This window comes from Apium graveolens, chromosome 4 (genome assembly GCF_009905375.1).
Source record: "Apium graveolens cultivar Ventura chromosome 4, ASM990537v1, whole genome shotgun sequence".
In the NCBI taxonomy this organism is placed as follows: domain Eukaryota; kingdom Viridiplantae; phylum Streptophyta; class Magnoliopsida; order Apiales; family Apiaceae; genus Apium; species Apium graveolens.
This window is the reverse complement of record NC_133650.1, coordinates 315,491,281-315,510,706: the sequence shown is the minus strand read 5'-3', so window position 1 is coordinate 315,510,706 and position 19,426 is coordinate 315,491,281. Positions and strand designations below refer to the sequence as shown.

At 33.6% G+C, this 19,426-nt stretch overlaps 1 protein-coding gene across 1 annotated transcript; it reads right to left on the bottom strand.

Annotated features, from left to right (window-relative positions):
* Positions 1–943: 943 nt before the first annotated feature.
* LOC141721859 (uncharacterized) lies at positions 944–14,173 on the bottom strand. Its single transcript, XM_074524999.1, has 9 exons — positions 13,734–14,173; positions 11,857–11,951; positions 11,065–11,144; positions 9,702–9,743; positions 9,485–9,612; positions 8,761–8,941; positions 8,299–8,477; positions 1,586–1,810; positions 944–1,511 (listed from the first exon to the last, which is right to left on the bottom strand). Exons 1-9 carry the CDS (start codon positions 14,132–14,134, stop codon positions 1,199–1,201), a joined length of 1,644 nt encoding a protein of 547 aa, XP_074381100.1. The 5' UTR covers positions 14,135–14,173; the 3' UTR covers positions 944–1,198.
* Between the last annotated feature and the right edge of the window lie 5,253 nt (positions 14,174–19,426).

Sequence of the window (19,426 nt, the reverse complement as noted above, 5' to 3'; positions counted from 1 at the left end):
TAGTCTTTACTGGCTTAAGCATGGATGAGATGTTCACATTTCCTTCAAAGACTAAATTATTAAATTGTTTATATAATCAAATATTTTCTTGTAAGATTAACATGCCCGGAACAAAATCCTGAATTTACCTTCAAATTTTCACATAAAGATAAACAACGCTTGAAAAGATGAGCTAAAGATTGGATCGGAAATTCAAATATATATAGAGAGGAGGTTTCAATATTCCAATTATAATTTTTTTTTATTTCTTCCCAATAAATTCTCGGATGCATATTCTACTTCTAATATATTATTATATTCAATCTAAAAAATGGTCACCTATTCTACTTGTAATATGTTTTTATATTCGATCTAAAAAAGCTTTCGATTTTGTTTTCTAAAAAATAGGGACTAAAAAAGGAAGTTTTATGGAGTCCACCTTTAATTGGAGTCCTCGGAGTCCATCTACGTTCTGCAAATAAAATATATTGTAAAACGTGTTATTTTACAAAACATGTTACACAAATAGCATAACTTCAACAAAATCATGCAAATCTCATATATTTACGGTACAATATGTATGTTCTGCAATATGTTCTGCAACATAAACATTTATGTTCTGCAAACTAAACATGTTTTGTAGAATATATATTTTTGCAATGTTCTGCTTCTAAAATGTATGCAATCTACAAGATTTTTGATAGAATAGTGATGTTTGTCGAAAAATAATATGTTTTGCAATATTTTAAACTATATTTTACTTGCAGAACATATATGTACTCCCAGGACTCCAATTAAAGGTGGACTCCATAGAACTTTACTCTATTTATATATATATATATATATTAAGATATATATATATATATATTAAGATATATATATATATATATATATATATATATATATATATATATATATATATATATAGATTAGCGCTAATGAAACCCAAATTTGAACACCATAATGAAACCAAAGGTGCTCTTTTTTTATTTTGGAAGTTATAAATCTGACTTATCTTGAGTATTAATGTACAATAGTAGATTCCAGACTCCCCTGTTACAATTTCCTACATAGCCTAAAGTACACTAAGAAATAAGCTAAAGCAAGTAAAAAAATGTAATAAAAGCCTTGTATAACATCAAACTACATGATTCCTCATCAATTTACATCTCCTTGTTGAGTTCCCCAGCTAAAATCTTGCTAACAAATGATGCTTTCCTCATCGACGCATTTTAGCCGACTCACCACGAACCCATTTACCCGAACCAGCTTTTGACATACCAGAATAATAATCACCGACGTTGGCGACAAACAGTGGATCCCTATCATCAGATTTGTAGTCGTTACTGCTACTAACACTTCCCTTATCACTTTCTTCCAACTCTCTTGTCAGATCATCCATTGTCTTTTTCATAGCCGCCTTGTTCATTTGTCCAGGTTCGCCGGTTGAGATACCAACCATTGTAATCTGAGGTAACAATACCTTTGATTGAGATTCTTTTTTCTCGCAATCATGTGAAGACCTTTGTGCCCTAAAAAAAGCATTGAAAATGTAACCACAAAAGGTGTGTGAAGTAATATCAAATAATGAAAACTAGGAGAGCACCTTTTATCTGGTAAACTCTGTTGCTTTTTCAAGGGCTCTAACCATGGATTTGTTAGCCAATCACCAAAAGGAAACTGAAAATCTCGTTGCTGTCCTCGTGAAATTTGTAAGTTATCTTCTGATTCAACTTTTGAAGTACTAGGGTGTTCGGGACTATTAATTTCTAATTCAGCATCGGCAGTAGAGTTGGATGATTCAGATGCCCTCAGAAAAGAAGCTTCAGTCCTGCAATGAAATTAGAAACAAGTGCTCAGAAAAGTGAAAACAGGAATATATAATCAGCTACTACAGATGAATACAATACCTTAAAATAGGGAAATTTAATGGACAAAACACTGGTTCAAATTATAATGGTGTCTACTAACGGACAAAGAGAAAACAAAAAAGAGAGCCTCTAGGCTCTGGCTGTCAACCTTAAGAAATGAAATTTTATAATGAGAAAAACCCTCTATTTATCGGAAGCTAAAAAAGGTATGTGAATCTTTGCAACCTGTTTCGACGAGCACTTAGTCTTCTAGCTATTTTGGATGCCACTTCAAAATATACAAGCGCATTGTGGCTCCTGAACATTTTTGGCACACTTGAATGGAAAGTTCATTTTTATGGCACAGCCATTCAAAATGTTCCGAAAATGGCACAGAACGCCACTACTTTTGGGGTTCAACCCAGAAGTAGTGGCGTTCTCGGGTTTTATATATTTTTTTCTTTTCCTCCCCCGGTTTGTGACTTGTGTTTATTGTTATTTTAAGTATACAAAAAATCCTCTGGACGTCAATTTTTGAGTTCTAATATTAAATTGAAAAAAAAATTATTTTGGTGTAATCTTTTTTCGTTGGTGAGTCATGTAAACCTATTTTTAGTGTATATTTTTTATTTTAATCAAAAAATTGTAAATATATGATTTTTGTAGTTTCAAAAAGGGTGTCATGCGAGTCGAGTGTGCATATGTTTTGCAACGCTCATATTTAATTCCCAAAAAAATTATTCTGATTTAATTCTTTTTCTGTTGACTAGTGATGTAAACCTATTTGTAGTATATATTTTTTATTTTAATTTTTGTATGGTTTTAGTTGCTTGGAAAAGTGTAACATGGGGAATATATTTTGTCCTGCCGATGTCTTATTTACAATTCCATCACATAAGTTACATAATAACACACAGTTGAAAAACCGTGCCTACTTCGATCCACAATAATAACACGATACATAAATAGAAATAAGTACGATGCAACAATGCTAAGAAACGAGCAACTAGAAGTTCACGTTGTTAAGTGTGGGCACCCTGGGCATTTCTTGCTACGTTTATGCTACGTTTGTTGTGCTACATTTCTTGGTTGCATACACTACATTTCTTTTCTGACCGCGGACAATCAATCTTTGTTCGGATCCGCACTGATTGGCCCTTATCGAGTTTTCGAGTATTTTCGAGTTATTGAGTCCTTATCGAGTTTATCGAGCCTACGAGTTTATCGAGTTTTTAACATGTTTTCGAGTTATCGGGTTCTTATCGAGTTATTCAGGTTTTATTTTTACCTTTGTAAAAATATTTCATTTTTGAAATTTTGACTTATAATTTAAAAACATTAATTTCACTATTAATAACAATAAATAAATGTTCAAAATAATATACATGTGTTCTGAGGTAAATCTAACAACATATTCAAATACATGTATAAACTAGAAAACAAATAACAACACCTTTGTTAGTATATTTTTTCAAATCATCTATTTTATTAATTTTGTTTAACTCTATCTTCATATTTCTTAAAAATGTACTTATTTTTCTAGATTGTATATTGTATATCTTATATATATGATAAATAAAGTAAAATGATAATTTTATTATTGTCGGGACTCGGGGGAGAAAAATAATTTTTATCTTTTTTAAAACAAAAGTACGCAATAGACATTAAATCATTAATAAATAACAATTATAAAAATAATAATTTTAATTAATAGCAATAAATCATAATAAAACTTTTTTTCGTGTAATTTATATCATAGTTGTATAATATACCTATTAACTTATCACTAAATTGTAAATTTAGATCTAATTAGTTGACATCTCAATTAGAATTTAGACAACTATCAAAAGTATGAATCAAATTTATAATAAAATATCAATATAGTAGTAATACATTATTACTATAAAGGACCGTTAGATTTTGAAATAAATGATAACTTTTGAATCTAAAATAAAGGAATATTCTATAGATTCATGATTTAAACAAAAAAAAACCCTATATTGAATAGATTATTTGATGTAAAATTCGTAACTGTCCTTTTTATTTTAAAATAAAATCAAACGAAACTCGATAACAATTTTACTTGATTCAACTCCAGATTATTTTTTGTTTTACTATTTCAAATTAATATATTCTTATTTTTCTATAAATATATTTATAATTGATGCAATACAAATCTAATTCAGTTCAAAACAAAATTAGTTTTGAAACAAAAGTATGGAAGGGGTCCCCTCAAATATACACAAAGTGACAAAGGACTACCAATATCAAATTATATATACATATCCAGAAAAAATTATCAATCATGTAAATAACAAATATAAAAAGACACAAGTCATATTAATAATATAAGTAAAATAAAATATCATTAATCATGTAAATAACACATAAAAATAGCATCAAGTTATATTAATGGAAAAAAATAAAAATATAGAAAGTGCAAGTAATATTAATAACATATATAAAAAATAAAAATATTAATAAAATATAAAAAAATTAACCGAGTTCGAGTTTATCGAGTCGAGTTCAAAAAAACTCGGCTCGGCTCGAGTTTTTAATCGAGCCTAAAATCTTGTTCGAGCTCGATAACGAGTTCGAGTCAAGTTAATCGAGTAGAGCTCAAAAAAGCTCGGCTCGAATTACAGCCCTAGTTTACCACCAGGGTGATGATGGCAAAAGTTGTTTCTGACATGGAGTAGACAGAACCTATGAATTCCTAATGGCTCAGCAAATCCGTTTTGAGGGTCTCGTATTGCAGAGATAATACTGGCTGCACGATCGGAGATGATGCACACGTCGGTCTTTTGGCGACAAACATGTCTTCGAATACGTTGCAAAAACAAAGACCAGTTCTCGTACGTCTCCTCATCAACCAAGCCATAACAAAGAAGAAAAGGGTGATTGTTCGAATCTACACCCATAGCAATAAGCAGTCTGCCTCTATATCTTCCCTTCAAGAAAGTTCCGTCATTTGAAATCACAGGACGCGCAGGTTGCCACCCATCCATCATTGCCTTCAAACACCAAAAGATTTTCTTGCATACGGACGTGCCCCGTTTCTCCGCACAAGGCACAACATCAATCTCCGCAATGGTTACCAGATTTGTCTTCATGATGGCTGCAAAAAACATGGTTAGAGTTTGGTATGTTATAGACCAACTGCCATAGACTTCCTCGATTGTTATTTGCTTGCCCCTCCACGCTTTCTGGTACCCTACTATATGGTTGTGCTCGTTGTTGATAAGGGGATAATGGGGATTTTTGGTGTATCTATTACTTGTTTCACATATCACAGTAAATGTCAAAATATTTCCGTACCAAATATGTAGCGAAGTTGAATAGTTATGGATGTGAAATTGCTTACAAGTGGTTTCATAATCCGCGAAATCACTTTTTGAATATTTCCGTACCAAATATGTAGCGAAATTGAATAGTTATGTACGTGACGTCGAATAGTATTGTTTCTATGTTTACGAGAAACCGTACTATTCAACTTCACATACATAACTATTCAACTTCGCTACATATTTGGTACGAAAATATTTTGACATTTACTGTGATATGTGAAACAGGTAATAGATACACCAGAAATCCCCATTAAAACCATTACCCCCTTTATCAACAACAAGCACAACCATATAATAGGGTACAAGAAAGCGTGGAGAGACAGGCAAATAGCCATTGAGAAGTCTATGGCAGTTGGGCTACAACATACCAAGCTCTTCCCGTGTTTTTTGCAGCCATCATGAATACAAATCATGGAACCATTGTTAAGTTGAGATCGATGTCTTGCTCATGCTGAGGAACGGGGCACGTCCGTACGCAAGCTAATCTTTTGGTGTTTTATAGGAAATGATGGACGGGTGGCAACATGCGCGTCCTGTGATTTCAATTGACGGAACTTTCTTGAAGGGAAGATATAGAGGCAAGCTGCTTATTGCTATGGGTGTAGATTCGAACAACCACTCTTTTCCTCTTTGCTATGGCTTGGTTGATGAAGAGACGTACGAGAACTGGTCTTGGTTTCTGCAACGTATAAGGAGACATGTTTGTCGCCAAAAGACCGGCGTGTGCATCATCTTCGATCGTGCAGCCAGTATTATCTCTGCAATACGAGACCCTCAAAACAGATTTGCTGAGCCATTAGGAATTCATAGGTTCTGCCTATTCCATGTCAGAAGCAAACTTTTGTCATCATCACCCTGGTGGTGAACTAAAAAAATTGATGTGGAAAGCTGGAACAAGCACGCAAGTCTCGAAACATGACGCATACATGGCAGGATTGGTAAACCCCCCCCCCCGACTATCTTGCCATAATACCCGTGGAGAGGTGGACATTTTCCCACGACACTGGTGTTCGCTATGGTCAAACAACCACAAACATGCTTGAGGATGTCAAAGGCAACATAAAAAGGGCACGTTTCCTTCCAGTAACAGCAATGATGGAGTACCTCTTCTACAAGGCGGTCACAATTATTAAGACACATCGAAATATAGTGGATGACGGTCTGCAACAGAGTCAACTGTTATGTGCGCGTTAAGCCGCCATGCTAGCAAAAATTCAAAGAAAGGCAACAAGACATACGGTTATTCCGTGTACGTGGGATCTTGAAAATAGTTAAATATCAGTACACAACTGCTAAGGGAAGGGTAAAGGGAGGTAAAACCCAGGTAGTCAACCTCAATGATCGTACGTGCACGTGTGAAAAATGGGCGACCCATCATATGATGTGCTATCACGCAATGGCTGGTTGAATAAGATATGGATTGAGTTGGGATCATTTCATTGAAAATTGTCATAAGAACCAGACAATGGAGAACTTGTACCGGCCAATGATTTATCCGTTGCAACCAACTGAATACTGGAACTACGAATTACCTCTACCTTGACGGGGCTATGGAAAGTTAGTGTTGGATGGGTCATTGAAAAAACTTAAGAAAAAACGTGGAGATAACGGCCAATCGGTGCGGGTCCGAACAAAGATTGATGGTCCGCGATTAGGAAAAAAATGCAGTGTATGCAACCAAGAAGGTCACACCAAACGTAGCAAGAAATGCCCAGGGCGCCCACACTTAACCACGTGAACTTCTAGTTGCTCGTTTTTTAGCATTGTTGCATCTTACTCATTTTTATCTATGTATCGTGTTATTATTGTAGATCGAAGTAGGCATGGTTTTTCAACTGTGTGTGTTATTATGTAACTTATGTTCTGTGATGGAATTTGGGTTTGAAATTAAGTATCCATTATCAACAAATGAATTAAGAACAAATATGAGGCATCGTCAGGACAAAATATACTCCCCCGTGTTTACACTTTTCCAAGCAACTAAAACCATACAAAAAAAAATTAAAATTAAAATAAAAAATACATACTACAAATAGGTTTACGTCACTAGTCAACAAAAAAAGAATTAAACCAAAATAATTTTTTGGGAATTAAATATGAGCATTGCAAAACATACCCTCACATAACATATGCACACTCACATGACACCCTTTTTAAAACTACAAAAGTCGTATATTTACAACTTTTTGTTAAAATAAAAATATACACTAAAAATAGGTTTACATGACTCGACAACAAAAAAAAATATTAAACCAAAATAAATTTTTTACAATTTATTATTAGAGCTAAAAAATTGACCTCCATAGGATTTTTTGTACTTAGAAAAACAATAAACACAAGTCACAAACCGGGGGAGGAAAAGAAAAAAAGAAAAAATATATATAAAACCCGAGAACGCCACTACTTCTGGGCCTCTGGGGTGAACCTCACCCCCAAAAGTGGTGGCGTTCTGTGCCATATTTGGAACATTTTGAATGGTTGTGCCATAAAAATGAACTTTCCATTCAAGTGTGCCAAAAATGTCCAGGAGCCAGCGCATTGTATTACATTAGCTATGATAGGTACAAATATAAGATAATTTTAAGATGGTAGTCCACTCACGTGATAGTTCCAAAGTTTGTTATTAATGATACTGTAATACGTCACATAAACAAAATTGCCCACATCAGTGAGTAGTTACTTACTATAGGCAAACAGCGTTAAATATGTCAAAACGTAAACCAAAAGAAAGAAGAAGAAAAACACGCAAAGCAGAATTATCTTACTACTAAAATAAGCAACACTTTCCAGGAAATTTTGAATCTTTATTAATTGTTATCGGAGAAGTGAGAAGTAAATTATATGCTACAGTGACGGGCTAAGTTAAAACAATTGGAAGAACTTGAACAAGAAAATATAATTTCTGATGCAGTACTATATAGTTATAATAGTGGTAATCTATTTTTTGCAGATTTTACATTCAGAGCAAACTATGGTTGGTAATAAAATTATAAATATATTGGATCCATGAAACAACGCTACCCCCACCCCAAACAACTGAAGATAAAATGTTCCATGAGGCCATCAAATACATGAAAATTCAGAGACTCCATGAATGCTTTATATTGAGAATGGTTGGTTACCTTTTCTCAAACGAGTCAACCAAATAAGGAAATTTCGGTTGAATTCCAGTGGCTTTGCGCAGCCACCTGTTCCCAAGGAGTACTTTGTCAACATTATAAAGCAGCTGAATTTCGGCGGCCTTTGATATGACACTCATAGGGATGTCAACCGGACCAATCTCATCCATTACTTCCTGAACCTGACAATGAGAAGTGCAGCAATCAATTCCAAATAAGAGCAAATACAGAGCTGATAAATTGAATTTGCTGTCCAATACCACCTTTTAAAATCCAAATTCCAAACTTTATAAATGATTTCTGGTACTTAGAAAGAAACTAGAAGATTTTATTTCTCAAACATAAGAATTCCTTTTCATTGTTTAGCATTTCTCAAGTCCACAATCTGCTTAACCTATTACATAATTATCCTTCACAACATCATTTAGAATTCTGATGAACATCTACAACAGGCTGATTGTGTACCTCTGGAGGTTCCCATATGCTCTCTGCATTCTCATCAAACACGTCTGATGACATACTGTCATCAATGATGTCTCGTCGGCGGTTTGAATGGCGAGTCTTGATTAAAGAATGAAAGTGCTGATCCACAGATTCTTCAAGAATCTTGTCCAGCATGTTCTTGTCAAAGAAGTAAGGTGTATACCTTCGAAATATGCAAAATTTTAGATATGATGGATTAGCTGCATTGAAAGTAGATGAGAGTGTAGCCCTAGTATCATTATTGCACAATCATATACTAGTGTACTAATATAATATTTTTTGTATCCTGAAAATGCAAATACAACTGACAGACCAGAATAAAGCAATAGGGAAGAAAATTTGACCATTCATCAGGAAATTTTATTTATTTTTCTTGAAGTTGTTCATAATTAATATCTATTCTCTAGTTTGAGGGATTGTTATCATATAGATTCCTACTTGAAGACTGGCTAGTCTCATATCAGAAATTTCTTGTTCGGTAATACCTTATTATGAGGGTTCTCTTGTAGGTTACTCCGTATGCCCACAACAAGAATTCCATGATGTTATTATACTTCAAATAACAAAAATGTTCATGCATAACATTAATGTGTGCATACGTAATATGTGAACTCACTGCAGAGATTCATATTAAAAAGAAGTCGAATTCACATAGGTCCCTATTTTTCATTTAACAAATTTCAGCAACAAACTGCGTAGAGCATACCACTTTATACCGTCAGTGGTTGCTATTGCAATATCTAAGTTTTCGGCACTAAAAACAGGAACGCCCTCAACTTTACTTCTTTGGCCGTTCTGAGGCATTGTCTTGAGAAGCTTATTTGCTTCCTTCACCTGCATCAGGAGCTCATTTATGAAAAGGAATGCTAAACTTAAAAAGGGTGATTATTGTAAGCAAGGAAAGAGTAGATCATTCTTTCTACCTGTTTCTCGTTAGGAATAAACTGGAATAGGTGTGGCTTTTCCTGCATTAAAACAGAAATGTATCATACATCCGCATAAATAAGAATTAATGAAACAAAAATATGGTTATGAATTGTCAAAACCAAATCAACTTCATAAAATGCCGAAGGGTAATATCATGTCACTGCAACATCCATCCCATTCAATCATAAGCAAACTGCTTATCTATAGAAAAAATTATCGACTAAACCGTTCAGAATAAGGACATAAAGTTACCCTTGGGAAACACTTCACATATGAGGGACTCATAGCTAGACCAAAAGTTACAAATTAATGTAAAATATTGATAATGGGCAAGACAAGTGTAACACCCTTAAGTGAGACCAATTAAGTCGGTGATGGATTGGTGTAAAAATGAGACTAGAGAGTATCTTAAACAAACAAAATTAAGAAAAAGTAGTTTCAACAAAATATAAAGAATAAGATATCCTAAGTTACCCGGACTCCGGTACGGGTGTGGATCCAAGTGTCATACTCTTAGTTTTTAAAAATTACGATTCGTGGAAATGGATCCAAAATTGGACACAGGTGCCGGGATTTGGCAAATAACCTTCACATAACGAAATTATACCTACTTTTTGTAAATTCGTGTCTTCTCCCCCATAAAGTAAACATTTACATAATTGTTTATGTCATATTTATAACATAAATCAAAAGGATAACATTAAAATAGTAATCTGTAAAAATCCCTCCCTAGAATTAAGAGGATTAAGTTGTTGCGAGGCTTGTAAATTATTTTGAACTAGATTTCTTAATGTTAAAGTGTCCGGTCTCCATCTCAAGGATCCGACTCAGATCCCATACCCACACCCATGTCATGTCCGATGGACACCGGTACGAGGGTAAAATAGAAGAGTCCGGGTAACTTAGTGCTAATACAACTCAACTGAACCAGTAAATGGACTATTAGCCAGGTACCTGTTATTTGTTACAGTTAAAGTCGTTCATGTTTGCAAAAGAACAAGCAAAATTTGTGGCAAAGTAGTCCCACACAAATAAACTACAACGCCTAAAGTGTTAAGTAAATAAGGGCACCAAAACTTAAACTACGATTTCTAATAGCAAGCTCCCAAAACCTATACTCCATAAGGAGATGGCAGCATATCACTGAAGACACAAAAACACTAAAGACAATGAGGTGGACGTGAAGATGGATTAAAGATATAAGGTTACCATGAACTAGGGCAAACTAAAAAGAGGAAGAGGGGAGGGTAGGGGAATTGTTTTCATGGAACCTTAAAAAACTGTAGTAATATGGTATATGTAAACATTTCATGCAAATTCATTAATCTTACATAAGAAAACCCAAAAGAACATACATACCTTGAAATGCTCATATGCTAAATCAAGACGACAAGCACCAACAACACCACTTGGAATATTCAGCTGTTTAACATAAGAAACTAGAAACATAAAAGTAGATGGTCACTTAAAAATGAAGGATAACCGAATTGAAAAAATAGTCACGAATATACACAGATATAGAACATGCATACATTATCAATCAACAAAACAGAGTCTAAGATTCCTTAATGAAACAATTTCAGAAACAAATACAATAGAAAAAAGAAGACAAGACGCAATCATATACATATCACGCAAATCTTTTGAAAATAAATACCGAACACCAAAAGTTAAAGAAAACATTATCCAAGAACATTACTCCAAAAGTGGTATATACTGCTGACAAAGCTAAAAAAATGTTACTCTGGTCGTGGAGAGTACTAACAGAAATTTATTTAAAACGGATAAAGTAATTAGTGACTGCAAATCTTAAAATGTGCTTGTTGTCTATTTATTAATAATCTATAGACGTATTGATGCCTCCTTTCCAAAGAAATGGGTAAAAAACTTTCAAGATGAACAGTACAAATCCATCATCTTTCTCTTAAATATACTGTCATTTAATCCAATCATAACCATGCCTTTTACAAGGTCAATAGTGACAAATCAATCAATTAAGATTACTTCAGCAAAATATTTCATAAAAGAATCCAAAACATTTAGGAAATGGGAAGTCAAATACAACCGATTTGATTAAACTCGTTAGATTTTGATACTTGCATCTACTTTTTGTTAAAATATGCAGTGAACGTATATATGGCCAAGCAATACCTGCATCACCTAGATCCATGAAAAATCGAAAAACCGGGCCATTCCTTTCACTCTTTGTAACAGCTGCAAACATCTTCTTCAGCCACCCTGGTGTTCTGTTGACCAAAGAAAAACAGTAAATGTCATATATTGATTTAAAACAGGGCTTTCGTATCTTGTCGACGTCCTAGAGCCTAGTACAACTGATGCAAAGGGTTCATTCGCATACCGTAATCATCCAAAATCTATTCAACTTTCTTCCAAATTGCAGGAAAACTCAATAAGGTTCATAAGAGTGGCAAAAGTGTAAAATCATATACATAAAAAATTACCAAATACAATATGAAAACACTCGTTCCTCCAAAAAAACATCACTCCCTGTGTAAAAACTTAAAACTACGATTGTCACTTCGACTAATTGCATTTCAAAATCATAAAACTTGAAAACACGTAAAAATCATACACAAAAAATTAGCAAAACAAGATTAAAAAAACAAACCTTTCTCCAAAAAAACATCTCACAAAATCTAAAACTTAGACAATCATTTTCACTTCAACTAACTAAATCTTCACCCGAAAAAATGTACACTCGAGAAAATTCAAAAATATGCTACAATAACAGCATAAAATTAAGAAACATAGACACACACAACATAAAGAAATGTCCTTTTGGAGATAAAGGGTATATCAAAAACACACACTTAATAACACACACAAGAAAATCAAGAAACACACACAAACACACATAGCAAAACAAGATAAAACACTCAAACTAAAAATTCTTAGCCTATGAAAATTACTTCCAACAAATTATATCTTCAACCGAAAAAATGTACACTTGTTAAAATTCAAAGTTATGCTACAATGGCAGCTAATAATATCTAAAACACACAGTCAATACCACATACAACAAAATTAAGAATCACACACATGGGTATATAGAGAAATGACCTTTTTATCTAAAACACATACAACAAAATCAAGAAACCCATACGCACACACAATACAAAAAAGATTAAAAAACACACCTCTGTCCACAAAAAATCATCTCACTCAAACTAAAAATTCTTAGCCTATGAAAATTACTTCAACAAATTATATCTTCGCCCGAAAAAATGTACACTTGATAAAATTCAAAATTATGCTACAATAACAGCTGATAATATCTGACACAAACAGTCAATAACACATACAAAAAAATGAAGAATCACACACATAGGTATATAAAGAAATGACCTTTTTATCTAAAACACACACAATAAAATCAAGAAACACACACATACATGGGTTTATAAAGAAATGGCCATTATCCTAAACACACACTCAATAACACACAACAAAATCAAGAAACACACACAAAAACACATAGCAAAACAAGATAAAAAAACACCTTTCTCCCAAAAAATCATCTAACTCAAACTAAAAATTCTTAGCCTATGAAAATTACTTCAACAAATTATATATTCACCCGAAAAATGTACACTTGATAAAATTCAAAATGATGCCACAATAACAGCTAATAATATCTAAAACACACAACCAATAACACATACAAAAGAATCAAGAATCATACACATGGGTATATAAAGAAATGACCTTTCATCTAAAACACACTCAATAACAAAAACAACAAAATCAAGAAACACACACACACAATACAAAGAAATGACCTTTTAGAATAAAGGGTATATCTAAAACACACACACAACAAAATCAAGAAACACACACATACACATACACAAACACATGGGTATATAAAGAAATTAACTTTTTATCTAAAACACACACAACAAAATCAAGAAACACACACATGGGTATATAAAGAAATGAACTTTTTATCTAAAACACACACACAAAATCAAGAAACACACACACAAAAGGGTAAAAAAAGAAAAGACCTTTTTGAGAGAAAGGGAATATCAAAGTGAGTAGAAACAGCCATAAGCCCAGTTCCAGAAAGATCACACATACTAAAAACCTGGCCCACAAAGGCGGGCCCACCACCCTTGCCATTAGAATCAAGCCCACTAATTCTCAACGTGGATGGAAACCCAGAACCCGAATCCGAAGACAAGCTCGTTTTCTTGGCTGAAGAAGAAGATGGGTGGGTGTGGGTCGGGTCGAAGGAGGAGGAAACGGGTAGGAGAAGAGTGGGTCGGGTCGGGTTGGAGGTGGGTTTGGGGAGGAGAGAGGTGAGAGTGGTGGAGATGAAGCTAGAGAGGTGTTGAATTGGGTGGTGCTTCTCGGAAGTGGTGGAAGAGGAAGACATTTTTATGGATAGTGGTGATACCATAAGCATACACTGGTGTGTATGGTATTAAAGGAGTTAAAAGCAAGTTGTGTACCTGTAGTTTGAACTTGGTGCATTTTGTGTACCCGTAGTTTAATATCTAGCAAATTGCATACTGAAGTTACGGATAACGAGCAAAATGTATTTCCCCATCTAATTTAAACCTTGCATGATCGAAATTATAATGTTTAACAATATTTTAATTATTATTTTAATAAATCTAAAATATCATTTCCACATCCATCTAAAGTCTAAATATATGGATAGGGTGAGTGTGGCAATTTCAGTTTCGGTCGGGTCTGTGTCAGACTGGATATACCTGAATTTTTCTCTTTTGATCGGAATTCAATCCGACCCGAAACGGGTTAAAAAATTGTGACACGAACCCGAACTAGTAAATATTCGAGTTACCCGAGACTGACATGTTGACCAAAAATGACCCAAAATTTAAATTAAACTAATAAAAAATAAATTAACGAATTTTAATTTGTAATATTATAAAAATAAAATGTTATGCCAAATTAACAGAGAAAATAGAAATGTAACAAACTAAAATGCTATAAAAAATTTATAAAATATAACCAGACATGCATATACATGTATAATATATATTAATTATTTAAATAAACACATGTCGGGTTCAATTATTTCAGGTCACCCCAAAAATGACCTGATTTTATTTTTTTATCGTAGGGAACCCGCAGCCGCTACCATTCGGGTGCGCACTGGTTAACCCCACGGGTTTAAACAATAGTCTGCAAATCACGTGAACCAAGGTAAACCGCATTTAAACGACGTGCTCTGGTTCAGGAGACATATTCATAAATGTGGGATTCGAACCTGTGACCAAGAGGATAGTTATCCTCTCTTTAACCAGCTGAGTCAACCCTTGTGGGCATGACCCAATTTTTGTTATATTAACAATAAATTATAAAGGCGAAGTAAACTAGCAGGGATCCATTTAATTCTATATATTTTTTTAATTACTCTCTACGTCCCTTTTTACTTGTCACATTTTTTTATAAAAGTCAAATTAATTAATTTTTGACCAAAGACTAAACATTAGTCTTACATTATTTATAAAAACTGAAAGTAATATATTAAAATAGATTAAATATATTTTTCAATAATAAAAATATTTTTATTTTGTTCAAATTATAAAATATTAATAAATTTCAGTAAATTTTAATTAATTTAATTACACCAAAGTCAAATGTGACAATTAAAAAGAGAAAGTCAAATGTGACCACTTATAAAAAGAGAGCGAGGGAGTATTAAGAATATTAAGAATTGAGATGGATTAAGGGAGTATATATCATCACTTCGTATATTGCGTGATTAATGTCCCATGTAAGGGACGAACTATGTTAATAAATTATACTTAAATCTAAATATAATATATTTCGTATATAGAGAAGTAATTTTGTAAGGTCCCGTAAGAGGGTTATTTTAAGCTAGAAAAGGGGGTTGAATAGCTTAATTACCAATTTAAAAATTGTTATGGCGTTTTAAGATAATTTATCCCTTTTTTAAAACTTTACCAAGTGGTTTTGCAGTTTATATGTGCGGAAAAATAAAGTGCAATGAAAGAAAATACCACACGGTGATTTTATCCTGGTTCGCGATGGTGCAACCTCTAATAGATTCGCTCACCCCTACTCCAGTCCCCGAGCTCCTCTCCCGGATTCGGGATTTTCCCTTATAATAAACTCGCTCCTTTAGTAGGCGGAGAAGCTTTTACACCCTTACAAGTATTTGTCTTGGTGCATAACACAAGGGTCACCACCTCAAAATAAATGTAAAACCTACACAACTTATCTTAGACGATAACTCCCCGCTATTTCTTCAAAGTTGTTGTAGAACCTTTGTGTGGACTCGGTTTCCTTAGCTTTTGTCGGTCTTGGAACTTAGTGATCCGGTCTTGGGTCTTTCCTCTTCCTCACGGTGTGAAGACTACTAACTCCCCGTTAGTACGTCTAGGACTTGAGTCTTAGAACGAGAATCACCTCACGTCACTTCGCCTCGCTACAAAACTAATAAGACAATCCACGAAACAAAACAAGTAGAGAAAGATTTGTTTTGAACTAGTATGTTACGGTACTAGCCCACAAATAGTATAATATTCAAATAATAATATTAAAACTAAATAAGAATACTTGACTTAAGATAATAAATGGTAGTCCAAGTATTTTTATAATTACTCCTTTATAGATTAAATGAAGTTGTGGAGTAATATGAGAAGTATTTTATATAGAGCACTTATAGCTTATGACTTCTTTAGTATTCTTCTTCTTTCGATAACGTATTTATAAATCGAATAATACGTTAGTTACAATTTCGGAATTGTAACTTATCCTTTACGCTCGTAGGCTTAAGGATTTTAGTATACTTATGATTTGACAATTATGTAGTCAAAGTATACTTTTAACTTCAAGTACTTGTATAAGTTTTATGAGTCTTAGCCAAGATCCAAATAAGATAAGTGCAAGTAATTGGCATAAGATCGTGCTTTTAAAGTTTAAACGAATAATTATGAGTAGTTTATATATATCGAATAAGAACCCCACGGAACACTGAAAGATGTTAGAGGGGGCTTATACGATATGTCTCGTAATTGTTTATATACACGATATGTGTTAGCCAATATCCAATTAAAGAGCGTGAAATTAATTGGCTAACTCGTGGATTTGATTCGTCTTTAAATAACAGATGATTACGAAGTGTTTATAGATAGAGTTATAATCCCCTGAACACTAAAGATGTTAGAAGGGATTAAACTATGCTTCGTAATATTTTATGTGCACGATATTTGTTAGCCAAGATCCAATTAAATAGCGTCAAAATAATTGGCTAACTCATGAACTTAATCCGTTTTGATATTTGACAAATTACGAAGAGTTTATAGATCAAGTTATAATCCCCCGAAACACTAAAGATGTTAGAAGGGATTAAACTATGCTTCGTAATTATTTTATGTGCACGAATATTTGTTAGCCAAGATCCAATTAAAGAGCGTGAAAATAATTGGCTAACTCGTGAACTTGTGTCAAATTTAAATCTCAATCTTGGAGATTAAGTACCTATCTTTATAGATCTTCTTGATGAAATGATTTTTTGAAGATCAAGTACTTATTCGAATTCCGAGTTCGAATCTTAGTTCTCTTTTCCCTTGAGAACTTTCTTTATAAGAGATCTTGTATTAGAGCTTAAGATGAAGTAGAGAAGTTAAATACAAAGCTCAAATAAAAAGCTAAAAGTTACCACTTTTAAAGAACGGTCGGAAAAATTCGCCGGAGGTTCGTCCGGATTTTGGCACTTTGGTCGAACTTGGGCAGCCCTTCGGGAGGCCGGGAAGTGGTAGTGGATGAGCTCACTTGGTGGGATAAAGTTTGGTAGGGTGAAGCTAAGCTTGGGTTTCAAAAACCTTGTATATATGTAAGTATACAAAAGAGAGAGAAGGTTTTTGAGAAGAAGTGTGTGTACAAAATTTGAAAGAGATGAAGAAAAGTATTTCTTGAAAAAATCCCAGCAACTTTATGGTTCTTTAGCTTGAAGAAAATGGGTTGGGGTGGGAGTTTATTTATAGGAGAAGTTGGGTGGATTGAATGGTGGAGATTTGAGAAAAATGGATGGTGGATGGTGTATGTCACTTGGATTGATGACATGGAAAGCAAAGTGTATTTCTTTGCAACTTGACATATAAGACAAACAACATATGGGTTCAAAAACCCAGCTGATATTAGGGGCGGCAATTTCGGGTAATGGGTCAATTTCGTGTCGGATTGACCGTACCCGGTCTAATTTTTAAGTCTACCCGAACCTGACACGACCCGAAACGGGTTGAAATAATTAAACCCGAACCTGACCTGGGGATTTCATACTTTACCTGAACCCGACCTGGTCCGACACGAATTACAAATGGGTCGCTTTAACCCGATCCGAGCCAGAGTGAACAAGCAAATTAATCTCAAATTTTAAGCAACTAGAAATCCCTGACAAAGAAAAAGTAACTAAAAATCAATTTCAGAATCTTTATAATCACTCTTGAAGAATATGAAAGAGGATTGAAGTAAAAAATTTGCACCGACGCATATACATACGTACGTTCATGTTTATGTAAATAACAATCAGATCTTCGATCTATCATTAGTTTAATAACAAATTCATGGATGGCTGGACATGTCTTTAAATTTATAAAAATTAAGTAAAACATACTCGATAAAGAGAGAATTAGAGAAGACATGAGTCAGGAACTCAGAAAAAAGTAGATAGAAAAAAGGTATAGATGAGAAGATGAGAAGTGGGAGCGGTTGTCAAAAGAAGATAGGTATGGAATATTGCAATTTGGATTGAGTTGAGATTGTCTTCACGTGTAACTGACATTCTAAATGTTATTGGGTTGTTGCTTGTTGGGCCAAAACAATAGCCTGAATTATGATGAGGTGAATTATGCCTGCGTAAACATGTATACATAGTTACATATATATATATTTTGGGTTAATTTCGGGTATTTCGGTTCAACCCGAAAATGACCCGATTTTTTCGGGTAAATTTTTACCCAACCCGAACCCGACCCGAAAGTCAAAAACCCCAACCCTAATTCGTACTTTTGCGGGTTGGGTTCGTGTCGTGTATCGGGTCGTGTCGGATTTTTCCACCCCTAGCTGATATATTTGAATAAATATATATTTTCCTTTTTCTTTTAATCATTGTTTAATCACTTTAATTAAGGATTAAACACCATTAATTATGACCACCTTAAAAACTCCTAAATAAATACCATAAAAAATATGATAATTACTTAAATAATATAAAATGATGTTCTACAAGTTTTGGTCAACCTTGGTCAATGGTAACTAGGTCAAACATGGTCAACTGTGGGACCAATTGCCTCGATTTTTGTGTCCGGACAAAAATTATCTGAATGTTACGAAATTTTTATCATACTTAGAAAATACCATTTAAATGATCCATACCAAATTTCAAGTCATTCTAGCTTGTGGAAGTATTTTATCTAAAATAAAACTGTGTTGTCAGCATTTTCTTCCGAGTAAAAATAACATAGGTCTTGAAATGAAGGAGATGGATCTTTTGACCAAAGTTTTGACTTGGATAAATACTTAAAATATATATTTTCCTAATATATAAAATATATTTGGATGATAGGAAATGTGTTTGAGTATTTTTGAATAATTTTCTCCGAGAAGTGCTGATTTTACGAAACTGGAGAAAATTACTATGAGTATTTATAATGAGTTGCAAAACTGGATATTAATATTCCAACCATGAATATTAATAAAC